We start from the raw sequence: 26557 nt of genomic DNA, 5'->3' as shown, positions 1-26557 counted from the left end.
CACCCAAACCATTCCATGATTCCATGTTCTCCCCCAATTTACCCACAATGAAAACGGGATTTACAGATCCCAATCCCAAATCCTGAGGTGGGAATGTTGCCTCCTCAACAATCTCCTTCCAAACCTCTCCATGGCCTAAAAATAAATTTATCTTTGTGTCCATCTATTTTTTCCGGAGGAAATCCTGATTTGCAGCTCGGGAGCCGGGAGCAGGAAGTTCATTTATAGCAGCGGATCCATAAATCCTTGAATTTTACAGGAAAACCTCCCAGTTTGGCACCTGATCCATTTTTCCAGGAGCTTGGATCAATGGATATTAAAATGTGGGTGTGGCTCGTTCCCATCCTGATTCCAGGGGGAATTCCGGCTGTCGTTTGAAGCTCTTTTGGTCTTCCTGTTCCCAAATGTCTTTGGTGGCTCCTCAGTTCCTTGGAAAACTCACTGGAAGTATGGAAAAAACGCTTTCAAAAAGGCAGGAAAATCCCACAAGACACTGGATGAGCTGTTGGGGGTGGATTTGGGATGGATTAATGACCATTAATGACCATTAATGATGATTAGTGACCATTAATTATGATCAGCGACCATCAATGATGATCGGTGACCATTAATGACCATTAATGACGTTTAATGACCATTAATGACCATTAATGATGATTGGTGATCATTAATGACCTTTAATGACTATTAATGACCATCAATGATGATTAGTGACCATTAATGATCACTAATGACCATTAATGATGATTAATGACCCTTAATGATGGTTAATGACCTTCAAGGTCCATCCCAATCCAACCCAATCCCTGATTTCCGCCCATCCCTGCAGCCTGAAGCTTCCCGACGTCCTGGGGAAGGCGTCCAGCACCCACCTGGATCAGAACCTGTTCCGCTTCCGGAGCACCCACCTGGAGCAGATCCTGAAGGTGGCCCTGAGGCTCAAGCACGAGAATTCCAGCCTTTCCCAGATCCTGGATCAGGCGGAGGATTGGCTGTGCCGGCTCCGGGCCATGGCGGAGGAGGTAACTCTTCCTGGTTTTCCCATCGTGGTTTTGGTGGGAAGCAGGGGTGGTGCTCCATCCTGGCTCCCAAATCCATGACTTCCCCCAGGTTTGGTTCCGATGGTTGAGGTTGGTCTTGATCATGGATGAGTTGGGGCCAACTCATGGATTGGGAGCAGCCCTGGAGAAGGACTTGGAATGTTGGTGGGTGGGAAGCTCCACATGTCCCAGGCTGATCCCACAGCAGGAAAAGGGGGAATTCTGCCCCTCTGCTCTGGATCAGGCTGGGAGAGCTGGGAATGTTGCCCTGGAGAAGGGAAGGAGCCAGGGAGAGCTGCGAGCCCCTTGCAGGGCCTAAAGGGGCTCCAGGAGAGCTGCAGAGGGACCGGGGCCAAGGCCTGGAGGGCCAGGAGCCAGGGAATGGCTTCCCAGTGGGAAAGGGGAGCTTGGGCTGGGATGTTGGGAAGGAATTGCTGGCTGGGAGGGTGGGGAGGGGCTGGGCTGGAATTGCCAGAGCAGCTGGGGCTGCCCCTGGATCCCTGGGAATGTCCAAGGCCAGGCTGGGATGAACTTGGATCCACCTGGGATAGCAGAAGGTGTCCCTGTCCATGGAACGGGATGGGATTTAAGATCCCTCCCACCCCAAACCATTCCAGGATCCCATGATCCCATTCCAGGCTGTCCTTCCTAGTGGGACCCTGTGGATTTGTGTTTTCCAGCCCCAGAACAGCCTCCCGGACATCGTCATCTGGATGCTCCAGGGGGACAAACGCGTGGCCTTCGCCCGCGTCCCAGCCCACCAGGTGCTGTATTCCCGGAACATCTCCAACTGCTGCGGCCGGAACTGCGGGAAGCTGCAGACCATCTTCCTCAAGGTACCTTTGGAAGAGTGTCCAGGTGGAATCTTGATTTTTTCCAAGCAGTTTTTCCACTAAAAATAATAAAAAAGACGGAAAATCCAGCAAGGATACCTCAAATCCCAACACAACGCTCAGCCCCGGTTTCATGGAATCATGGAAAGGTTTGGGTTGGGAGAGATCGTAAATCCCAACAATTCCACCCCATCCATGGGCAGCTTCTGCTATCCCAGGTGGATCCAAGTCCATCCAACCTGGCCTTGGGCACTTTCAGGGATCCAGGAGCAGCCACAGCTTCTCTGGGAATTCCAGCCTGTTGAAATTGCAGGAAAAATTCCTGGCTGTGCTTCTAGTGGGGTCCAGCTCCTCTTCCACGGATCTGCAGCAGATTCCCTGGATATCTCCCTCTATCCTGCAATTCCAGGGCAGGGAATATTTATCCAATATTGTGCTTTTTTTAGGAAAATCCATTTTATTTTTAATGTTTTTTATATTTTTCAAATTCCCAACCCTCTGCCACTCCAGGAAATTTCAGCTGCTGCCTCCTCTCCCAGGCAATTCCCAAGCTTCTCCCATCTCCAAGGATATTTCATGTCCGGAAAATACCGGGAGCAGAAAATCAGCACAGAACAAGCTCCAAAAAAAAAAAAAAAAAAAAAGGGGAAATGAAATAAAATAAATGGAATAAAATCCCAATTCCCAAACCCAGCCAGCACCAAAAATGAACTCAAATCTCTCCATTGGGATTTTTCCTTATCTGTGATTTTGGGATGGAAACCCAGCAGCTCTCAGAGTAGGAAAAAGTGGCTGGGAGAGAGGGAAAAGGGCAGTGAGGAAAAAAATTCCTGGAGATTATTCTCTTTTTTCCTGAGTGTGTGAGTTGGGTTTGGAGTCTGGACCCTGGAGGGTGTCCCTGACCCTGACCTTGTCCCTGTCCTTGTCCCTGTCCTTTTCCCTGTTCCTGGACCTTGTCCCTGGCCATGTCCTTGTTCCTGTCCTTGTCCAGGTCCTTGTTCCTGTCCATGTCCTTGTCTCTGACCTTCTCCATGTCCCTGTCCTTTTCCATGTCCTTGTCCCTGAACTTGTCCCTGGCCATGTCCTTGTCCCTCTCCATGTCCTTTTCCATGTCCCTGTCCATGTCCTTGTCCCTGTCCATGTCCTTGTCCCTGTCCATGTCCTTGTCCCTAACCCTGTCCATGTCCCTGTCCTTTTCCATCTCCTTGTCCCTCTCCATGTCCTTTTCCATGTCCTTGTCCTTGTCCTTGTCCTTGTCCATGTCCTTATCCCTGGCCTTGTCCATGTCCATGTCCTTTTCCATGTCCTTGTCCCTGGCCGTGTCCTTGTCCTTTTCCATGTCCTTGTCCATGTCCCTGGCCGTGTCCTTGTCCTTTTCCATGTCCTTTTCCATGTCCTTGTCCTTGTCCATGTCCCTGTCCATATCCCTGACCTTGTCCCTGTTCCTGACCCTCTCCATGTCCTTTTCCATGTCCTTGTCCCTGAACTTGTCCCTGGCCGTGTCCTTGTCCTTTTCCATGTCCTTTTCCATGTCCTTGTCCTTGTCCATGTCCCTGTCCTTGGCCCTGACCTTGTCCTTGTCCCTGTTCATGTCCTTGTCCCTGACCTTGTCCCTGTCCATGTCCTGGTCCTTGTCCCTGAGCTTGTCCCTGTCCCTGAACTTGTCCCCGGCCTTGTCCGTGTCCTTGTTCCTCTCCATGTCCTTTTCCATGTCCTTTTCCATGTCCCTGTCCTTATCCCTGTCCCTGAGCTTGTCCGTGTCCTTGTCCCTGACCTTGTCCCTGGCCTTGTCCGTGTCCTTGTTCCTCTCCATGTCCTTGTCCTTGTCCCTGAGTTTATCCTTGTCCTTGTCCATGTCTTTTTCCCTGTTCCTGACCTTGTCCCTGTCCCCGACATTATCCCTAAGCTTGTCCCTGTCCTTATCCCTATGTCCACGGCCCTGTCCTTTTCCTTGTCCCTGCCCCTGTCCTTGTCTCTGACCTTGTCCCTGTCCTTGTCCCTGTCCTTTTCCATGTCCTTGTCCCTGTCCCTGAGCTTGTCCTTGTCCATGTCCCTGTCCCTGAGCTTGTCCCTGATCTTGTCCTTGTTCTTGTCCTTGTCCCTGTCCTTGCCCATGTCCCTCATCTTGTCCCTGACACTATCCCTGATCCTGTCCATCACCCTGGAATTTTGAAGCTCCTCAAGGTCAGCTGGGATCTTGATGGTGCCATTGGGATGATCCTGAAGGTCTTTCCCAACCTCAATTCCATGATCCCAAAGCGCTCCACCTGCTGTCAACATTGTCCCAACTGCTCCATGTCCCGCCTTCCCCATCCAGGGATCCTTCATTCCCGCTCTTCCAGCCTCCCATCCTGAGAATTCCCATTAATCCCCTCCTGGGGACCTTTTCCTTGGCAGTACCCGCAGGAGGATGGAATGGGACCACGGATCCCGGCGCAGATCCGGGTGCGCCTCTGGTTCGGATTGGCTGTGGATGAGAAGGAATTCAACCAATTTGCCGAGGGAAAACTCTCCGTCTTCGCCGAAACCGTGAGCATTCCCAAGGAATCCCCATCCTGGCGGGAAAATGGGGTGGGCTGGACCTAAAATCTCATCATTCCCTAAAACCGTGGGGAGGAGGATCACCAGCTCAGCCTGGAATGCTGAGGGGAAAGTTGGGAATGAGCCGTGAAGTTGCGTTATCCCTCACAATGGGAAAATCAGGATGCCATGGAATGGGTTGGGCTTTTCCCGGGAGGTCTGTCCCTCTGCAGGGATTATTCATGGAATTCTGGTATTCCAACCCTAAATCCATCTTTTTTTTTTTGGCTCTCCCAGTATGAGAACCAAACCAAACTGGCGCTGGTGGGGAACTGGGGCACCACTGGCCTGACCTATCCCAAATATTCCGATGTCACCGGCCGGATCAAGCTGCCCAAGGACAGCTTCCGGCCTTCTGCGGGATGGACCTGGGCCGGGGACTGGTTCATCTGCCCGGAAAAGACGTGAGTGGGGCTTTTCTGCTGGGAATGGGTGTCTTGGGGATCCCAAAATCCATTGGAAAAATCTGGGATGCCCCTGGGGTTCCTCATCTGTGCCCAAGGATGTGATTCCCCCTCATCCAAATCTTGGGATGCTCCAAAACTGAGGAGCTTTGGGGTGGGATTTTCATCCTGGTTTGGGTTTTTCCTGAGGGAAAACTTTGCTTGGAGGGGTGGGAGAAATTTGGGAGCGCTGAGGATGGCAAAAGAGGAAGGTAGGATGAGGAATCCCAAATTTTGGGTATTCCCGGGATTCAGGTTGTTGCACGACGTGGACGCCGGACACCTGAGCTTTGTGGAGGAGGTGTTTGAGAACCAAGTCCGGCTTCCCGGAGGGCAGTGGATCCACATGACCGATTCCTACACGGATGTGGTGAGGGAAAACTGGGAATTCTGGGAGCCAGGCTGGAATCCCAGGGGAAATTTAAGGAGTGGGTGAACTTCCCTGTGTCCCACAGAATGGGGAGAAGGTCCTGCCCAAGGATGAGATTGAGTGTCCTCCAGGCTGGAAGTGGGAAGACGTGGAATGGGATACGGATCTCAACAGGGCTGTGGATGAGAAAGGTACCAGGGAGGGAATTTTGGGATCCTGGATTCCAGAATTTCAGGATCCTGGATTCGGGAATTTTGGGATCCTGGTTTCTTCCACGTTCTGTGGATGAGAACATTCCCAGGCTGTGGGATCTGGATCAGGAGATGGGGTTAGTTCCTGGAGAATCCTTTTCCCTTGGCTCAGCCTGGAGCTGTGGGACGGGAATTCCCAAAGGCCATGCTGGGATAATCTGGGAAGATCCTGGTGGGAAAGAAATGGAAAACACTGGGCTGGAGAGCTCCAGGATGATCCCAGAGTCTGGAATGGCTGGAGGGAGGCAGGGAAGAGTCCCCAAGGTGGGATTTGGACACCACGGATCCATCCCTGGGCATTCCAGAGGGATGGGTGGTGCCATAAGGACGGAAATCCAACCAAGAAATGTTGTTGGGATTCGGCCACACCTTCACTGTTGGAAATTCCTGGTGGGAGCCAATAGAGGGGGGGGCTCTTCTCCCACCTCCACCAGGTATTCCCTCCTTCCCAAGGCTGGGAATACGGGATCACGATCCCGCCGGAGCGCAAGCCCAAGGCCTGGGTGCCAGCGGAGAAGATGTTCCACACCCACCGGCGCCGGCGCTGGGTGCGGCTCCGCCGGCGCGACCTGGAGCACATGGAAGCCATGAGAAAGGTGGGAAAAGGTGACACCGGATCGGGATGTGGCTCTGTCCCTCCGGATGGGTGCCGGGTTTTGGCAGGATCTGCTTTTCCTTGGAAGCTGGGGGGGGGGGGGGGGGTTCGTCGCGGTTTCCCATGAAAAATTCCACATTCCCAGGGGTGGAGGATATTCCAGGGGGATTGACTGGGCTGCGGGGTGGGATGGGGACATCCAGGAATGTTCTGGAGTGTGGGAAATGGGAATGGGCCGATGGCCCCAGCCTGTCCATATCCCGCTTGCCTCTAGATGGTGCCATTGGACCGGGAATGCTGGGAATCCTCCCTCCCTCCTCCCCCACCTCTGCTGCTTCCCAAGGCCACTTGTCTCCCTTCCCAGCAATTTTTCGGGATAATTGTGGCCACGTGGAGCCCCTGGCACTCTGTTTTCAAAGGGGTGTGGGTGTCACCAGGAGCTGGGGAGGAAAATCCTTCCCGGGCTTGTGGTGGATGATCCAGGGAGAAATTCCAGAGGTGGCAGAGCCATGAGAGGGATCGGGATGATGGCAAAGGGAAAAGCGGGATGGGAAGTGGAGCTGCTGGAGCTCCACAGGCCTGGGCAGGATCTGACCCCAGCCTTGCTCAGCCCTAGCTCAGAGATCCCATTCCAAGTGGGATTCATCCCAGGGATTGGTGAAGGGCTGAATTGCCAGTGGTGGATCCAGCAAGGTTAATGGTTGGATTGGGAGACTCCAGTCCCTGAATCCCTGGGAATGTCCAAGGCAAGGTTGGACACTGGGGCTTGGATCCACCTGGGATAGTGGGAGGTGTCCCTGCCCGTGGATGGATTGGGATGGGATGGGATTTAAGGTCCCTTCCATCCCAAAGCATTCCAGCATTCTGGAGCCCCTCTGCTCTGGATCAGGCTGGGAGAGCTGGGAATGTTGCCCTGGAGAAGGGAAGGAGCCAGGGAGAGCTGCGAGCCCCTTGCAGGGCCTAAAGGGGCTCCAGGAGAGCTGCAGAGGGACTGGGGCCAAGGCCTGGAGGGCCAGGAGGCAGGGAATGGCTTCCCAGTGGGAAAGGGGAGCTTGGGCTGGGATGTTGGGAAGGAATTGCTGGCTGGGAGGGTGGGGAGGGGCTGGGCTGGAATTGCCAGAGCAGCTGGGGCTGCCCCTGGATCCCTGGGAATGTCCAAGGCCAGGCTGGACACTGGGGCTTGGATCCAGTTGGGACAGTGGGAGGTGTCCCTGCCCATGGAATGGGATGATCCTTAAGGTCCCTTCTATCCCAAACCATTCCATAATTCCATGATGATCTCCAGGGCCTTTCCCAACCTAAACCCGCTGACCTTTTGGTCTTTCCCAACCTAAATATTCCTATAATTCTCTCAATGATTCCATGACTCCATTCCATGAGTCCAACCTGGGCAAAACACAGGGGAAAAAACCCGGGATGGGACAGCATTCCGAAAAACCTAAATCCAGCTTTTGGGTGGATCCTGGAAAACGTGATCCCTGTGATCCCTGTCCGGCAGCACAAGCAGGAGGAGCTGGATGGGGATGGTTGGGAATACGCTTCCCTCTTCGGCTGGCGCTTCCACCTCCAGCAGCGCCGCTCCGACTCCTTCCGCCGGCGCCGCTGGAGACGCCGGATGGAGCCTCTGGAACGCACCGGCCCCGCCGCAGTCTTCGCCTTGGAAGGGGCTCTGGTAGGGAACAGCTTCCCCCATTCCCAAATTTCTGCCTGGGAATATTATCGGCCGCTCATTTTAAGCTTCCCGCCATCCCTGTTTGTTCCCTGCTATCCTGACTTCATCCACGCTCTGGATTTCCCAATCTGCTGCTTTTCCAATGATTCCATGAGAGCCAAAGCAGCACAAAGCTCCCATTCTGTGTTTTCATGGAATTTTTCCCCCTCCTGTTTGGATTTTTTCCCCTCTTTCCCTGCTCCCATCCAGTGTTGATCCCTTCGGGATAAAAGCAGCTCTGTGGTGTCTTCCATGAGCTGCTCCCATCCTGGGAATCCCAGCTGCCTCCCACTCCCAAAGCTCCCAGCAGGATTGTTCCTATTCCCCCTTTTCCCCTGGGATCCGCGGGTGGGAATTCTCAGCTTTGGAAATTACTCCTTTTCCCACAAATATTCCAAGGCCAGTGGGGCGATTAGGAGGATTCAGGAATCTCCAAAAGGTTTTCCAACCTAAATTTTAGGATTCCGGGGAGCACTGGAAGCCCAGACTCCTGTTGGACACCCCGGACGATCCCATCCAATGGGGAATCCCAGCTGTGGAGGTGATCCTGGCATTCCCGACTTTCCGTTGTTTTCCTTGCAGGGGGGAGTGACGGACGACAAGAGCGACGATGGAAAATCCAACGGAAAATCCGCGTCCACCCCTCAGCTTCGGAGTCAACCGACCCACAATCTCCTGCATTTTTGACTGTAAGGATCCAAGGGGAGCTGGAAAGGCATTTCCCATCCTTTTCCTGGAAAAAGATGGAAAAAGAAACCTGGAAAAAGAAACCTGGAAAAAGGGTGGAGGGGAGGATGGTGCTTATGGGAACATCCACAGGCTCTGGGATCAGTGCTTGGGATATCCTGGGGGGATTCAGCTGGGATTCCCTCACATGGGAGACTGGGATTGATGGAAAAGTATTCCTAGGCTCATCTTTTCCATGATTCCCATTTTCCCGGCAGCTGGGAACAGATTCCACCTGCGCTGTTACCTGTACCAGGCGCGGGATCTGATAGCCATGGACAAGGACAGCTTCTCCGGTGAGTCCGGATCCGCAGCGGGAGGAATTCCGGGAGCAGAGGGATCATCCCATGGGCAGGGACACCTCCTGCTATCCCAGCTGGATCCAAGTCCATCCCAACCTGGCCTTGGACATTCCCAGGGATCCAGGGGCAGCCCCAGCTGCTCTGGCAATTCCAGCCCAGCCCCTCCCCACCCTCCCAGCCAGCAATTCCTTCCCAACATCCCAGCCCAAGCTCCCCTTTCCCACTGGGAAGCCATTCCCTGCCTCCTGGCCCTCCAGGCCTTGGCCCCAGTCCCTCTGCAGCTCTCCTGGAGCCCCTTTAGGCTCTGGAATGAGCTCCAAGAAATCTCTGGAGTCTTCCCTTCTCCAGGCTGGATATGATGGAGCACAGGGAGAAACTTCCATGGGATGTACTCAGGAAAAATTCCAGAGGGTGAGAGGATTTAATCAGGATCTTGGCACAGTCTGGGCCCTTCTTCTCCAGCATCCTCAGGAAATTCATTGGATTTGATCCATGGGAAGGTTTCCAGCCCATGGGGTTGGGTCTGGATGATCCCTAAGGTCCCTTCCATTCCCAACCACTCTGGTATTCCATGATTCCAGAATTCCTCAGCATTCCCCTTCTCCCAGCTCAGGAGGGCAGCAATCCCTGGGGTCTGGGACTTGGGAAGGGGATTTCCATGGAAGAAAGGGATTCCAGGTGGAAAATGGGCTGGGCTTTGAGGGAGGACTTTTCCATGTCCTGCTGCTCCAACCATTCCCAGCACAGCTCCAGGGATTTCTGAAATTCCCAGGATTGTGCTGGTGTGGTCGGGACATCCCACACTGGGGTTTTTTGGGATAGGAAATAAGTGGGAAGAGGAGAAATCCTTTTATCCGTGGGATTCTGGTGCTGGCGGTGCTTGGATGATTGGATGTAGGTGGAACATCCCTTTGGAATGTGGCTGAGGTGGGATGGAGTGCCAGGAATTATCCCGGCGACTGGAAAATCCCACATCCTCATCCCTGGGGGCTGGGCCATCCCAGCCAGGTGATCCCATTAATGCTTCGGAGCTGGAAAAGCGGGAAAGGGGGATGTCACCGCCTCTGGATCAGAGCTGGGATAACGTGGAATGTCCCAAATCCCGGGAAAAGTGTCCACAGGCAGGAGAGATCCAACATCCCTCCACGGCTATCCCTGCTCGATTTCCATGGGAACTTAGGGAGGGATTTGGATGGGATTTCCCTCCAAATTCTGGGATTTAAACTCCACTTGGAACAACACATCCTGGGAATGATGGATCCTGGATGGGACACACGGACAATCCCAAAATTGGGGAAGCAGCTGGACTGTGATCCCGAAGGAATCCTCTTTCTCCTAGTAGCTGGAATGATGGGATTTTTTGGGAATAAACACTCTGGAGCATCCAAACAATCCCCCAGTGCCTGCTCCCACCCGGGATTCCCACAAAAAGCTCCTTGTCGGGATGAGGAGGTGGGAGTGAGGTGAGCTCATGGCCTGGGAGGGGAGTCCGGAATTGTTTTCCTTTGGAAAAATCCCGGCCAAGGACAACACGAGTTCCACAATGTGGGATTGTGATTCCCGCTGCCGGGAATAAAGGAGTTCATTAAAGGGGCTCGGCCGTTGGAAAAATAAACATTCCCTGTTCCCGACAAAGGGGCTTTAGAGAGGCTTCCATGAAAAAAAAAAAGGAGGAGAAGGGAGGGAAAAATGGGGGAAAAAAAAGAGAGGGAAAAAGCAGCTCCAAATCCAGGGGTTTTTGTTTATTGTAGTGGATTCAGCTGGAAAAAAAGTGAGAAAGGCTCTTCCCAGAGCGGATTGTTGGGAATGTCTGAGCGGCCCTGGATTGTTCACATGGATAGAGGGGGAATCCATCCCCAGATCCCCCAGTTCCTTGGAAAAGGGGAGGAAAGGGGGAATGCTGCTGGGATCAGCTGGCCCCACTTCCAGGGGGTGTGGGATAATCCTGGGGTCTGAATCCTGGGATGTGGGGTTTCCTGGGATCCGCTTCCAGAAATGTGGGGTAATCCTGGGGTCTGAATGCAGGGATATGTGGGATAATCCTGGAATCTCAGTCCAGGTGTGTGGGGGGTGTTCCTGGGATCTGAATCCTGGGGGGTGTGGGATAATCCTGGAATATGAACCTGGGAATGTGTGGGGTAATCCTGGGATCTGGATCCAGGAGTGTGGGATCTTCCTGGGATCTGAATCCAGGAATCTGGGGTGTTCCTGGGAGCTGCATCCGGGGGTTTGTGGGATAAACATGGGATCTGCAACCTTTGGATCCCAGGAAATCTCCCAGGGATGTGCGGGATGTTCCTGGAATCTAAATCCAGGGATGTGTGGGATAATCCTGGGATCCGCATTCAGGGATATGTGGAGTAATGCTGGGATTCAAATCCAGGGATGGGTAGGATTTTCCTGGGATCTGAATCCAGGGGTATGTGGGATAATCCTGGGATATGAACCCAGAAATGTGGGATTTTCCTGGGATCTGCATCCAGGGATGTGTGGGATGCTCCCCACCCTCCCAGCTGGGAATTCCTTCCCAACATCCCAGCCCAAGCTCCCCTTTCCCACTGGGAAGCCATTCCCTGCCTCCTGGCCCTCCAGGCCTTGGCCCCAGTCCCTCTGCAGCTCTCCTGGAGCCCCTTTAGGCCCTGCCAGGGGCTCGCAGCTCTCCCTGGATCTTTAGAACAATCCCAACTCCAAGACTGAGCCTTCCCAGCTGGAAAATCACCTGGAAAGCCAGGCAGATTGGCGTTGGAATGTCGAATTCCAGACGGGATGGACTGGGCAGCTCCTTTCTCCTCAAGCAAGACCTGAAGGACCTCAGGATGAGCTGGAGCACGCTGAGAACTCCCAAAATCCTTTGGGAGGCAGTTCTGGATGGAGCTTGGAATTCCGGGAAGAGCCGGAGCTCGGCTCCATCCCTGAATCCCATTCCCTGAATCCCATTCCCTGAATCCCATTCCCGCAGATCCCTACGCCATCGTGTCCTTCCTGCACCAGAGCCAGAAGACGGTGGTGGAGAAGAACACCCTGAATCCCACCTGGGATCAGACCCTGATCTTCTACGAGATCGAGATTTTCGGGAATTCTCGGGATGTGGCCGAGTCCCCTCCCAATATCCTGGTGGAAATCTACGACCACGACACCTATGTGAGTGTGGGAATTCCCACTGGGAATTCCCAGCCTCTGGAATGTGATGTCCGGCTTCTCTTCAGGCCTTGAGCTGGACATTCCAGAGGGTGAAATTCCAGGGAAAATCCTGTGGTGTCCTTGCAGTCCCATTCATTGGGCTTCATCGGCATCATTTAAAGTGGGAAAATTAACGGCGTTTCCTCATGGAAAAACCTTGGGATAAGATTGGAAGCAGTCATGGAATTAGGGAAACGCCCTCTGCTGTTTGCTGTGTCCAAAGGGCCTGGGAATTATGGAATTTTGGGGGATGGGTGGCAGGAATTTCATTTTTTTTCCCGGAAAAACCAGGCTGGAGACTGTCGCAAGTGCAGGAGGGAATTCAGGCGAAAAGCACTTGGAATAAACCTCGGGAAGGGCTTGGGAATATCTCAGGAATCTTTTTCCCTCTTTCCTGCTCATTGCCAGCAGGAAGCAGGAAAGATCCCAAAGATCCCAGTGCGGAGCAGTGAACGGGATTTTTAGGAGCTGCTGAAGGCTCCAAGTTCCTGCTCTGGAAAACCTGGGATAGGAATTCCAGCTTTTAAGCCAAAATTCCTAAAAAAGTGTATTTTCAGCCTTAGGAATTCCAGGAAAGAGCTGGAAAGCTGGAGGCTCTGTGGGCACCAATCCATTCATTTTCCTGCCCCAATCCCATAACGGGATCATCCCTCACTTCCAATTTTTTGGCTGAGAGGGGGATGGATTTTTTTGGAGAAAAGGGATGGGAAGGATGATCCCAAATCCCGGGATTTCCTCTTCAGGGCGCGGATGAATTCATGGGACGCTGCATCTGCCAGCCCAGCCTGGAGCGCTCGCCCCGGCTCTCCTGGTATCCCGTCCTCAAATCCGGCCGGAATGTCGGGGAGCTCCTGGCTGCCTTCGAGCTGATCCAGCGGGAAAAGGTGAGCTCTATCCCCGAGCCTGGAATGCTCTGGAATTCCCGTTCTTCTCCAGGATCTGACCTTTGCCAGGTGTTGGGTTTTGTCCATCCATTGGCGCCTTTGGAGCATGGGAAGAGCTGGAGGGATTTGGGATTTGTCTCTTTTGGAGGGATAATTCCATAGGCTGAGGTTTTCCAGCTGGGAAAAGAGGTGGTCTGATGGAAATTCCAGGTGGTCTGATGGAAATTCCAGGTGGGATGGGCTGCATGGATCCATCTCTCCTAGGACAAGTCCTGGGGGGTCTCAGGGATATCGAGGGAGCTGGGAATTGCCAAATCCCTAAAGAATGCTGCCCTTTCCTTGGAATTATTCCTGGAGGGGGTTCAGGAGAGCTGAAGCCACTCCAGCTTTTCCGATGGCTACCTAGGAAAATGGATGGATTGGGAAGCTCAATCCCTCCATCCTGTTCTTCCTTCCCAGCCCCAAGGTTTAACTGGGAATGGGAATCCCACAATTCCCTGGAAATCCCAACACAAACACCGGGAAAAGGCCCCAAATCCCCACACGAGGCCTCTTCCTTCTCCTCATTCTCTCAGAACCAGGTGGGAAAGGCCTCGGGAAGGCCTTGGAATGGGATGTGCTCCCAGAGGAGCTGTTTGATCCTGGCGGGAATCATCCGGGTGGATTTGGTGCCTCCTGGCTGGATGACAGTCCAGGATTTTTGGGAATGGAAGGGACTGAGGTTTCTCTGCCAGCTCAATTGGAATTAGCACCGGGAATACTGGGAATGTTAATGGGAATTGTTTTCTCTCCCTGCAGCCAGCTGTCCATCACATCCCTGGATTCGAGGTAATTCCCGACTCCTCCTTGCAACTCCTCTATCCCTGGGAATGGCCCAGCACCCTTCCCAGCTTTCCCAGGGATTTGGATCCTGTTTCCAGCCCTGCAGCCATCCCTCCATCCAATCCTAGGGAATTATTTTAGGATGAAGGAATTCCCGTGTAGAGATTCTGGTTTTCCTCACTGATAAGGAAAACTGGGAATGGGGCAGCTCCTTCCTGACACAGCAAATTTATCCCATTCCAGGATCCAGAGGATCCCATGGGAGATGCTCCAAGGGCTCTGGATCAGGCTGGGAGAGCTGGGAACGTTGCCCTGGAGAAGGGAAGGAGCCAGGGAGAGCTGCGAGCCCCTTGCAGGGCCTAAAGGGGCTCCAGGAGAGCTGCAGAGGGACTGGGGCCAAGGCCTGGAGGGCCAGGAGGCAGGGAATGGCTTCCCAGTGGGAAAGGGGAGCTTGGGCTGGGATGTTGGGAAGGAATTGCTGGCTGGGAGGGTGGGGAGGGGCTGGGCTGGAATTGCCAGAGCAGCTGGGGCTGCCCCTGGATCCCTGGGAATGTCCCAGGCCAGGTTGGATCCATCTGGGATTGGGGAAGGGGGTGGGACTGGATGGGATTTAAGGATCCTTTCCCACCCCAAACCATTCCAGGGTTCCCTTCAGTTGTCAGCTCCAATTAGAAACCTTGGGATGGGCTTAGGGATGAGAATTTCTCTAATTCCGTCCTCTCCTCCTCTTTCCCAGAGTGAGCTCTCCTCCAGCCTGGATGAGGTGAGTCTTTGGGAATTCCTTGTTTTTCATCTTGGAATTGTTAAAATTTGCCTCCTTGGGAAATCCCCTTTTTCCCAGATGGATCAAGCCAGGAGCACCAGAATTTCGGGAATGGCAGGATGGGCTTTTCCCCATGGCCGAGAATGTTGGGATCCATTTACCCTCTGGAATGAGGTGTCCCATCCTTCCAAGCCTGGAATGCCAGAGCCGGAACGCTGGGCTGGCCATGGGAAATCCCAATTCCAGGCTTTCCATAGGGAATTTGCCATGAATCGAGGATGTGCCGGACTGTTCCAGTTGTTCCCAAGGAAAGTCTCATGTCCCATTCCCCCCAAAAATTCCAGGATAGGTTGGATGGGGCTTGGAGCAACCTGGGATAGTGGAAGGTTCCCTGCCCATGCAATGGGATGAGCTTTCCAATGGAAACTCTTCCATGATTCCATCATTCCCAAGATTCTGATTCCATGCCCAGGATCCCAACCTTTCCCAGACTTTATCCTTGTGCATCCCATGGAACCGATCCCAGGCTGAACCAAGAGTTGGGATCTTGGGAAACTCCTGGCAGGGAAAGGGAACAACTCCCAGAGCTGTAAATCCCAAAATCCAGGAGATGAGCTAGGAAAGACCTGAGCAACATTCCCAGGAAAGGTTGGATTGGATGGGATGAATGCATTTTTCCAAGATATTTTTCCCACCATGCCGCCTTTCCTTGGGAACTCATCCCGCTGTTCCATGTGTCCATAATCATCTCTCTCCTCTTTTTCCTCCATTTCTTCCCACCGCCGGAATTCCGGGATGGGGCATTCCACAGCTCTGCATTCCCGCCTTGTTCTCCGAGGGGCTCCTCCAATGGGTATCGCTCTCCCTGCTTCCTTCCCTATTCCCAGAATCCACGAAAATCCCAGCAGAGCCTCTCAGGGAGAGCAGGATCGCGGGAACCCCATCCCGACAAAATTCCTGAGGCTGCATCCCAAGGATTGGTGCCAGCCGGAGTCTCCAGTGCCTCTTGGATGCTCCTGAGGGACCAGGCTGGCTCCATCCTTCTCCATTTTTTTTTGGGAATGGCCTTTTGGGGCTGAATTCCCGCCAAACTCTGGGATTTATCTTCAGATCACATCCCAGCTTCCATTTAAACCCGCAATCTTTTCCAGCTTTTCCAGTTTTTTTGGCCTCATCCATGTTGATTTTCACTCATCCTGGATCCAAATCCGGGTTGGATTCCGTGATCTCCAGAGCTTCTTTCCACCTGGATTCCCTCTGATTTATCCTTGTTCAACCCATCCTGGCTCCCAGCAGGATTTTTATGGATTTTCCTCCCTCCAGATGGCTTTGTCTGGGAATTGCTTTTCCCGCTCCCATCCCGATCCCTCCCTGTTCCCACCTCCTTGCCGGCATTCCCTGCTCATTCCCATCCATCCGGTGGAACATTCCATCCTCTGGCATTCAGCTGGAATCCAGGAGAACGCCTGGAAAACCACCGGGAGAGAAGCAGGAAGGACTTAAAAAAACCTGGAATGATGCAGGGTTCAAATCCAAGTTGATCCTGGAGAGGATGGACGGGGCAGGAGCTCTTTTTCCAAGGAATTCCCATTGGATTTGCCAAAGGATTCATCACTAAAATCCCTTCCAACCCAAACCATTCCATGATTTTGGGCCTGAGCAGCCTGAAATGAATTTTTTTGGGAATTAGGGTTGCAGAGGTGACCCAGGGAATGTGGGAATTCTCTGCAGCTCTCCCTTCTCCTTCGGGTTATCCTGAATAAAATTCCCATTCCCTGCTGGCACTAACCAGCGCTGGGAGCACGCGGATCATGGGATGGAGGAGTGGCTGCTCCATGTGGGAATCCCAGGCACCTTCCCCCAGATGGAATTCCCAAAAACCTTCAGCTGACGAGCAGCTGGACTGAGGAACCACTGGCAATTCCCAAGGAAAATTAAAGCTTGGAATTTTATGGGAAAGGGGATTGGAATTGGATGATCCTTAAGGATCCAACCCCAACCATTCCATGATTCTCCATGTGCCACTGGGGAAAATCCCTTTGGAGAGGCAATCCCTGACCCAATCCCGAAATTAAAACACACCTGCATTTTATTGAATCCAATAAAATTCCAGCTGGGGGAGAATTCCATGCTCCTGGGATGGATTTCCAGAGGTTTTGCTTTCATTCCCACCTTTCTGGGGGCTCTGGGAGATGCGGGAAAAGAAGAGGGGAGGAATTCTTCTTCCTGCTTTCCTCCTCTGGGAAGGCAAATTGGGAATTCCTCAGTTGCTTCCCAGATTTGGGATGATCCCGATGGAATTCTCAGGTAGTTTCACCTGAGCCCTGTCCCGTGGATTTGTGGATTGCCCACGAACTGTGGGATGAGCCACAGCCCCTTCCCAGATCCCGAGGCGATGCCAATCCCCCATCCCACAGCGCTGCTCCCACTAAATTTCTGGGAATCGCCCAACTACGACCCCGCTGCTGCTGCTTCATCCCTTTCCTCATCCCACCGGGATCCCGGGATGGGATAGAGGCGGTTTCCTCCCATCATTCCCTAAAAAACATAGAACTTTGGAGGGCAGATCCTTTGGGAAAAGCTCAGGGATGTTGGATCTTCTCCAGGACAGATTAAAGGGATAAAACCACTTTTCCAGCACCTCCATCCCACCATTCCTCATCTCCCTCCTTCGGCTGTCCTGGATTTCCTGGGAGAGATGAGTTTGGCAGAGATGGAGACTCCAGGTGGATCCAATATGGAAAAGGGGTTGTTATCCCATCCTGGCGCTTCCTGATGTTTCCTTTCCCTCTCCATTCCCGCAGTCCGCGGATTCCGACCTTCCCTATCCGCCGCCCCAGCGGGAGCCCAACGTTTACATGGTCCCGCAGGGAATCAAACCCGTCCTGCAGCGCACGGCCATCGAGGTGAGCCGGGAATCCCGTGGGATCTGGGAATGGGATCTGAGCTGGATTCTGGGGTGGAATTCCAAAAAAAAAAGGAGACTACGGGGGGACCTTCCGGCTCTCCATGATGCCCTAATAGGAAGGTGGAGCTGGAGGGGTTGGGATCTGCTCCCAGGGAAAAAGGGATGGGATAAGGATGAAGTTCAGGTTGGACATCAGGAGGAATTTCCTCACGGAAAACATGGGCAGGCATTGGAAGTGCTCAGGGAGGTTTGGAATCCCCATCCCTGGAGGTGTCCAAGGAATTCCTGGTGTCGAGGTGTGGATCAGCCGCAGGTTGAACTCGAAGACCTCGGAGGTCTTTTCCAACCTCAAGGATTCCATAATTCCCACCACTGCATGTCCTGCACAGTTGAACCTCCAGCTTCTCCTGCAGTGCCGAGGAAGCTCCATGGAAGCCTGGAAGCAGAAGTCGGGCTCAGGATTCGCTGTCCTCTCATCCCACAGATCCTGGCCTGGGGGCTGAGAAACCTCAAGAGCTTCCAGCTGGCCAGCGTGACCTCGCCCAGCCTGCTGGTGGAGTGCGGCGGGCAGCGCGTCCAGTCCGGCGTCATCAAGAACGTCAAGAAGAACCCCAACTTCGATGTCTGCGTGCTCTACATGGAAGTGGTGAGGTCCTGGTGGGGCTGGGGTGGTGCAGGGTGAAGGGAAGGTCCCACAAAAATGGATCCTGTGAAGGACCTCAAAGTCCCATAAAAATGCATCTTAGGGTGAAGAGCCTCAAAGTCACATAAAAATGGATCTTGTGGTGGAGGACCTCAAAATCCCGTAAAAGTTTATCTTGTGAAGGACCTTAGAATCCCGTAAAATGGGATCTTGTGGTGAAGGACCTCAAAGTTCCATAAAAATGGATTTTATGGTGAAGGACCTCACAGTCCCATAAAAATGGGTGTTCTGGTGAAGGACCTCAAAGTCCCCTAAAAATGCATCTTAGGGTGAAGAGCCTCAAAGTGCCATAAAATGGGATCTTGTGATGAAGGACCTCAGAGTTCCATAGAAATGGATCTTGTGGTGAAGGACCTGGAGGTCCCGTAAAAATGGATCTTGTGGTGAAGGATCTTAAAATCCACTAAAAGGGGATCTGGTGAAGGGCCTGGAGGTCCCATAAAAATGGGTCTTGTGGTGAAGGACCTTAAAGTCCCATAAAAAAGTGTCTTGAGAAGGACCTTGAAGTCCCATAAAAATGGATCTTGAAGTGAAGAACCTTGGAATCCCATAACATTGGATTTTATGGGGAAGGACCTTAAAATCCCATAAAAATGGATCTTGTGGTGAAGGACCCCGGAGTCCCATAACATTGGATTTTATGGGGAAGGACCTCAAAATCCCATAAAATTGATTCTTCTGGTGAAATTAACTCTGCCCTTGGTTTTTTGGGGTGGTGCAGAACTTCTGCCCTCCCTTCCCGACCTCATTCCCTCTTCCCTTCCCTGTTCCCACAGCGTCTTCCCAAGGAGAGCCTCTACAGCCCCCCCATCATCCTGAAGATCATCGACAACCGCCCCTTCGGCCGGCGGCCCGTGGTGGGACAGTGCACGATCCGCTCCCTCCAGGAATTCTACTGGGATCCTTTCCAGCAGGACACGGGGGCACCCCAGGAGCAGCCGGGTACGTGGGAATACCGGGATTTGTGTCCTTCATGGAGTCATGGAATGGGTTGGGTGGGAATGGATCTTCAAACCCGTCCGGTTCCACCCAGGGACACCTCCCACCATCCCAGCTGGATCCAAGTCCATCCAACCTGGCCTTGGACATTCCCAGGGATCCAGGGGCAGCCCCAGCTGCTCTGGCAATTCCAGCCCAGCCCCTCCCCACCCTCCCAGCCAGCAATTCCTTCCCAACATCCCAGCCCAAGCTCCCCTTTCCCACTGGGAAGCCATTCCCTGCCTCCTGTCCCTCCAGGCCTTGGCCCCAGTCCCTCTGCAGCTCTCCTGGAGCCCCTTTAGGCCCTGCAAGGGGCTCGCAGCTCTCCCTGGCTCCTTCCCTTCTCCAGGGCAACATTCCCAGCTCTCTCAGCCTGATCCAGAGCAGAGGGGCTCCAGAATGCTGGAATGCTTTGGGATGGAAGGGACCTTAAATCCCATCCCATTCCCACCCCATTCCATGGGCAGGGACACCTCCCACCATCCCAGCTGGATCCAAGCCCCAGTGTCCAGCCTGGCCTTGGACATTCCCAGGGATCCAGGGGCAGCCCCAGCTGCTCTGGCAATTCCAGCCCAGCCCCTCCCCACCCTCTCAGGGAGGAATTTTTTCCCAACATCCCATCTAAATCTCCCCTCCTTTAGTTTAATCCATTCCCTCTTGTCCTGGCACTCCATGTCCTTGTCCGAAGTCCCTCTCCCGACTCCTTGGAGCCCTGGATTGGACTGGGATCATGGAGATGAGCTTTGGGTGGCGGGAATGGTCTGGATGAGGTTGAAATCTTGGATATCAACTTTGGATGGTGGGAAGGGTCTGGATGAGGTTGAAATCTTGGATATCAACTTTGGATGGTGGGAAGGGTCTGGATGAGGTTGGGATCATGGAAATCAACTTTGGATGGTGGGAAAAGTCTGGATAGGATTGGGATCATGGCGATGACCTTTGGACGGTGGGAAGGATCTGGATGGCTTTGGGAGAAGGGAAGGGCCTGGAAGAGGTTGGGATCACAGAGATGGGGTCTTGGAGAAACTGGGATCACTCCTGAAGGTCGATCCCAAAGTTTCTCATCTCTGGGATTCCCAAATCCCAGGATCACGCCCCGCTCTGGTTGCAGATGACGTCAGCCTCACGCCCAGGGATGACATCCTCATCGACATTGACGACAAAGAGCCCCTGATTCCCATCCAGGTACGGAAAAGGCGGCCGCGCTGGGAAGATCCCGGGATTTTTCCGTGCTCTGGTGGATGCAGTGAGGGTGGACGGACACAGAGGTGCCCACGCGAGGCCGGATCCGGTTGGATCCATCCTTTTTCAACTTCCAAGTGGTTTCCCTCCCTCTCCTCATCCGCACAACCCCAAACTCCTCCTCATTCCCTACATTGGGAATGAGGGCCTGGATTTGCTTTCCCGATGGAGAGAAATCCATGCCGGGCTCTTCCCAAGGAAAGCTAAAATTCCATGAGGCTCCACTGTCCTCACTCCATGGCCAGGTCTCCTTTTCCCAGTTTGGCTCCTTGTTTGCAGGAATTTTACAGGACTGGGGTTGCGGAATCCCAAATCCCAAATCCGTGGTGCTGGGGAGCATGGAAGGAGGGGGGAATGGGTGCGGTTCCAATGAATTGGAGGAATCTCAGCATTCCCTTGGGAATGATCAGGATGGACACACCCCTGGAGCTTTGGTTCTTCCAGAAACTTCCCATATCCACAGTCCTCGGATTCCTTCTCCAGCAGAAGGAATCTTTGGGCCAGACCTGTGCCGAGCCGTGCATGGGATGCACGGATCCAGAGGCGATGCCGGTGCCTCTGGAGCAGCTGGGAATGGTGTCAGGAATGTTTGGTGGAGCTTTTCCTGGTTTCCTATGCCTTGGTGGGATATCGAGGGCTGGAATTTTCCTTCTCCCTGTTCCTGGATGCTGCAGGGCTGGAAAAGCCAGAGTTTTCCGGAAGGGATCTGCCTTTCAGGTGTTTCCTGCTTCAGTTTCCCTGGCCTTGAGCTCTTCCAGGGATGGAGGAACCGGTAAACTCAGGATGTGCAACTTGGGCATGGATCCTGCTCTTCTCCATCTCCTCGGTGACTCCTCGGGGTTCTATTCCCAAGGATTTTCCATTGCCGTTGGATATTTGTGGTGTGTCCCGAGGCAGGCTCCAGCTGGGTCCCACATCAAGCTGAGAATCAGGAATTTGGCCAAAATTCCCAAAAAAACCCCTCTGGATGTGGCCCTACTCATTCCCCTGCTCACTCCAAATCCTCCTCCCTGGAAGTGTCCAAGGCCAGGTTGGATGAGGCTTGGAGAAACCTGGGATAGCGGGAGATTCCACCCATGGAAAAGGTGGAATGGGATGGGCTTTAAGGTCCTTCCCACCCAAAACATTCCAGGATTCCATGATTCCATTCACAGCTCCATTGGAATCTTGTCCTGGAATTCTTCAGCCTCCATTAGCAACTGGACAGGAAAGTTGGGAAAAGTTGGCTCCAGTGAAAAGTGTGGAAAGGAAAAAGCAACTCCTGAAAATGCTCCTGATTGGAGCATTGGGAAATCGGAAAAGCAGCCTCATTCCCTCCTTTTTGCTTCCCATTTAAGGATTTATCCTTAAAATTTACAGTTGGGCTTCATCTTGGATCAGGGAAGTAACTGGAGCGCATCCATGGAAAACGTGGAATTAGGGAACAGGAATTTTGGGAATAAATCCCCCTTTTTTAGTCCAGGACAGAGAAACTTGGGAGAAAACGGAGGGAATAATGTGGGAATTTTCTGGGGGCTGAACTCACTGTGGGATCCCAACTTGGGATGTGGAGCCGGGGTCTCCCATGATCCGGATCCTGGGTTTTCCGTGATCCGGAATCGGGATCTCCCACGACCCAGTGCTGGAAGTGCTCGGACAATGTGGTGCTGCTCATTCCCGCTGGTGGGATTCCCAGTTTGTCCCATTTTTCCAAGTGGTCTGGATGGAGGGAACGCCCTGGGATGCCCGGAGTGGGATTGGCCGTGCCCAGCATTCCCTGGAATTCTCTGCTCAGATTCCCGTGACTTATTCATGGAAAACCATGTTGGTGGCAAACCTGCTCCCATTTTTTCCTTTGGGAACAAAACCTCTGGATAGGGACACACCTCCCTTTACACCCCCTGGAGCTCTGGGAGCTGCTCCCAGCAATGGGGGATCCCATTCCCAAAATCCCATAGGAAGGAATGAGACGGAGCTTTGGAATCCTGGAGCTTTATTCCCTGGGATAAATGTCTTGGAAACATCTCCAAGCTTGGATCAAATTTAGGGAAGAGTTTAAATGAGAAGAAAAGGGGGAGAAGGATGTGACAATACCATTCCAAAGTGGAAAATTCTGGCATTTTTTTCCAGAAAAAACCTTTTCCCTAACAATCCCCCTGCCATGAACGGAGTTCTTCAGTTTGACTCCGGATTCGTCCTTCTCCCTTTGTTTCTTTCCTCGTTTTTCCCATTTTTTTGACAGACGAGGGAGCTTCTTCCTGGAAAGCCAACCCAAAATTCCCACCTCGGAATTTTGGCCCTGGAAGCTGCTCCTCTCCTGGAGGTGGCCATGGATCGGGGCGTGGATGGACCATCGGGATCCTTCCGCCCATCCAGGGCCAGATTTGGGAGGTCAAGGAGCAATCCCGGCCAGCAGGGACCATCCCGCTCCTCCTTCCCGGGAAAAGGGATGGATCCCATGGCAGCAGCTCGTGCCCAGGGCTCTTCCAGCGGCGCTGTTGGAAGCAGGAGCCAGGATTTTTCATGGATGCGTTTCCTTGCGTGGCTCTGGAGTTTTTTCCCTCCTTGCCAAGCTTGGCTTTGCTCCCTGCTCTGAGGGATGATTGGAACAAAGGATCCCTTTGTTGCTTTCCCTGGGAAATTGGGAAAACAACCGGAGGTGAAATCCCTCTGCTCTGAGGTTTGGGAGAGTGTTATCCATCTCATCCAGGCGGGATCAGGAGTTCAGCCGGAGTTTAAGTGCATGGGAATCACATCCTGGTCTCCCAAAGTGAGGAAAATCCTCCTAAAAATCATGGAAAAGCCATTTTTCCCAGCTAATCCCATCTAGTTTGGTTCTTCGGGAGAAGGACAAGGAGCAGGATTTTGGAAAGGTGGAATTTGTGGAAGAGGTTGCTGGATCAGGCCTTGTCCTGCCAGCTCTGCTCCCAGTGTTTTCCAAGGGTTCATTCCCACGGGAAGAGGCTCAGGAAGGACTTCCACAGGTCCATGGGATGAGCAGGGATTTGTTCCGTCTGCTCATGGATAAATCAGCTGGAAAGGAGCCGTTCCCAGCAGCCACGGGAGCCGTGAGGGAATCCTGGTGGAACACGAGCCTCAAGGAATTTTTTCCCTATGGAACAGCTGGAAGCTGTGGGGTTTGGGATGGGAGCAGAGTTTTGGGAACAAGCTTGAGCTGGATATCTGGGAATGCTGTCAGGATTGGCCTGATCCTCAAACCCGGCTGTTTTCTGGGAAGAACCTCTCATTTTTCCGCCTTTTCCACCTCCAAGGGATCAACCCTTGGAATCCAGGAGCAGTGCTGCCGCTTCCTGCCCATGGAAGTGATCCCGGGTTTTGGTTTGCCCAGGATGAGCTGGGCTTGGACCTGGAATTTCATCCTGAGCATTCCCAATCCTGTTTTTAACCCTCCTTGGATCCCGGGATAACTCCCTGCGTTAGCAGCACTTGGTATCCAGGGAAAAGCCTCTCCTCCATTGGGAATTACTAACAGCTTTTCCATATTTTTTCCCATTAATATCCCATTTTTCCTCCACCTCATTCCAGCTTCTTGCCAAACATCCCTAAAATCCAACCCTGCGCTCATCCCAAAGGTTTCCTCATCCTGGGAAACTGCAGGGTCGGGAATATTTGTTTGGATTATTCCCTTTAATTTCTCCCAAACTGTGTGTTCATCCCCATTCCCAGAATTCCTTGGATAACGGATCACTTTAATTTGTAGCTTTCCGAGGGTTTGATGAGCTCAGCACTAATTAACATCCCGGATTCCCGGGCCCCGCCTCATGTAGGTATCGCTTAATTTCTAATTGCTAATTAATTGCTTAATTAATTAATCGCTTAATTAATGACCCGAATCCATGAGAATGTATGGATTTAAATGGAAGGGGGCATTTCCTTCTGGGAAAAATCCCTCTTGCTGCTTAGGAAATTGGAATTCCAGCTGGCTGCTGGGGTTTCCTTGGGTTGTCCACCATTTCAAAGGGAATCAGGGTGGTTTTGGGAGGAATTCTGCCTCCAGCCCTGGGATCCCAGCACGGGAAGGACATGGAAATGTGGGAGAGATCCAGAGATGGGACCAGGATGATCAGAGGGATTCTGGAGCCCCTCTGCTCTGGATCAGGCTGGGAGAGCTGGGAATGTTGCCCTGGAGAAAGGGAAGGAGCCAGGGAGAGCTGCGAGCCCCTTGCAGGGCCTAAAGGGGCTCCAGGAGAGCTGCAGAGGGACTGGGGCCAAGGCCTGGAGGGCCAGGAGGCAGGGAATGGCTTCCCAGTGGGAAAGGGGAGCTTGGGCTGGGATGTTGGGAAGGAATTGCTGGCTGGGAGGGTGGGGAGGGGCTGGGCTGGAATTGCCAGAGCAGCTGGGGCTGCCCCTGGATCCCTGGGAATGTCCAAGGCCAGGCTGGACACTGGGGCTTGGATCCAGCTGGGATGGTGGGAGGTGTCCCTGCCCATGGAATGGGGTGGGAATGGGATGGGATTGAAGCTCCCTTCCCATCCAAACCATTCCAGGTTTGTGGAGCCCCTCTGCTGGATCCACCTGAGATAGTGGGAGGTGTCCCTGCCCATGGAGTTGGATGAGCTTCCAGGTCCCTTCCCATTCCATAATTCCATGATTCCTGGGCATCTCCTGGAGGAGAGGAGCTCAGGAGGGACTCTCAGACACCTCTGAGTGTCCGTTCCCTGCTGAGGAGCCCTACAAGGGGGTTACTCCTCGGTTACTCCTCTGTTACTCCTCTGTTACTCTGGCTCGTGCAGCTTTCCCTGTCGGACACACAAATCCCCCATCCCAGGACACGTTACCAGAGCCGAGCGGAGCCAATTCCAGCTGATCCGTGTCTGTAAACGATTTGGGATAATTGGTTGTTTGCTGTGTTTGCTCCTTCTCAATCCAAGCCCACATTTCACGGCTTCTCCGGTTACGGTTCCTTGGAAGAGCTCTGGGTGTCGGATGGCTCCTCCTGGGAATGGTTCCCAGTGCTGCCCCCCTGGAATGTTCCTGATGGTTTTGATATTCCCAGTTTGGGAGCCAACCCATGGCACTGCCACTGGGGAGGGGGGAAAGCATTCCCAGAGAAATCTCCAGGGCTGGATTTCCACAGCCAGGGTTTGTAGGACCATGGGATGGTTTGGGTGGGAAAGGATCTGAAATCTCATCCCAGATCCATGGGCAGGGACACCTCCCACTATCCCAGGTGGATCCAAGCCCCAGTGTCCAGCCTGGCCTTGGACATTCCCAGGGATCCAGGGGCAGCCCCAGCTGCTCTGGCAATTCCAGCCCAGCCCCTCCCCACCCTCCCAGACAGGAATTCCTTCCCAACATCCCACCCATTCCTGCTCTCTGGCACTTCCAACCCTTCCCCCTCGTCATTAATGCCCCAGCCGGAGGCAGATCCCAGTGAAATCTGGGATGCCCCTCACATGCTTTGCACTGGGCTGGAATTTTTTGGCTGGAAAAGCTTTTTTCCAAAGATTTCCCTGGCCGCAGCCCCTGGGCCTCATTCCCAGCTCCGTGCAAAGCTCTGGAGCTATAAAGGACAAGGAGACGGGAAGGAAGATGGGAACTCAGTTTTCCAAACGGGGATGGTTTTCCCAAGGAAACATTCCCAGTTTTCTGCAACCTGGGGTTTATCACATTGACTCCCATTCCTGGAGGATCCTGAAAAAACCGGGACAACGAGATGGTTTATTCCCACGTAATATTTCCTTCGTTTGATGTTAAATTAATGCTTTGCAACTTTTCCCTTCTCTTTTTACTTTTTCCATGGATTTTATTTGTCCTAAACCAAAACCACATCCATAGAAATTAAAAATGCGGATGGACAGTGGGAACTTTTGCTTCCATGGTTGGGATCCCAGCGCTGCTGCTTCTCTGGGATAGAGAAATCCACTCATTGGACAATATTTGGATCCCTGGAAGTGTCCAAGGCCAGGTTGGAATGGGCTTGGAGCAACCTGGGATAGTGGGAGGTGTCCCTGCCCATGGAAATTGTGGAATGGGATGGGATTTAAGGTCCTTCTCACCCAAACCATTCCATGATTCCACTGGGAATCTAATCAGGATGGATTAGGGACACAGGGAATTGCTCCTCTGGAGCACCATCCCTGACAGGGCAAAGCAGCTCCACTGCCCTCCCTATAAAACCCGGGAATATCCCAACTTTTCTCACGGAAAAGACACAAAGGCAGCAGGAAAAGGGAAGAGATCCTTAAATCCCATCCCATCCATGGGCAGGGACACCTCCCACCAT

General features: G+C 53.1%; 1 protein-coding gene across 1 annotated transcript in view; it reads left to right on the top strand.

The window, feature by feature from the left end:
• Nucleotides 1-26557, top strand: part of DYSF (dysferlin) — an 82032-nt gene that overhangs the window by 24916 nt on the left and 30559 nt on the right. Inside the window, 21 exon segments of the mRNA XM_048303335.1 lie at nt 830-1022; nt 1721-1876; nt 4271-4402; nt 4691-4857; nt 5152-5266; nt 5352-5457; nt 5971-6113; nt 7611-7784; nt 8406-8465; nt 8467-8512; nt 8768-8845; nt 11811-11992; nt 12775-12915; nt 13714-13743; nt 14474-14500; nt 15312-15353; nt 17305-17406; nt 17893-18054; nt 18888-19053; nt 20201-20274; nt 24032-24094. Of these exon segments, the coding sequence (XP_048159292.1) occupies nt 830-1022; nt 1721-1876; nt 4271-4402; nt 4691-4857; nt 5152-5266; nt 5352-5457; nt 5971-6113; nt 7611-7784; nt 8406-8465; nt 8467-8512; nt 8768-8845; nt 11811-11992; nt 12775-12915; nt 13714-13743; nt 14474-14500; nt 15312-15353; nt 17305-17406; nt 17893-18054; nt 18888-19053; nt 20201-20274; nt 24032-24094 (2359 nt within the window).

The sequence above is a fragment of the Corvus hawaiiensis genome, chromosome 5, assembly GCF_020740725.1.
Source record: "Corvus hawaiiensis isolate bCorHaw1 chromosome 5, bCorHaw1.pri.cur, whole genome shotgun sequence".
Lineage (NCBI taxonomy): Eukaryota > Metazoa > Chordata > Aves > Passeriformes > Corvidae > Corvus > Corvus hawaiiensis.
The sequence above is the reverse complement of the archived record's forward strand: the minus strand, read 5'-3'. Positions and strand labels throughout refer to the sequence as shown.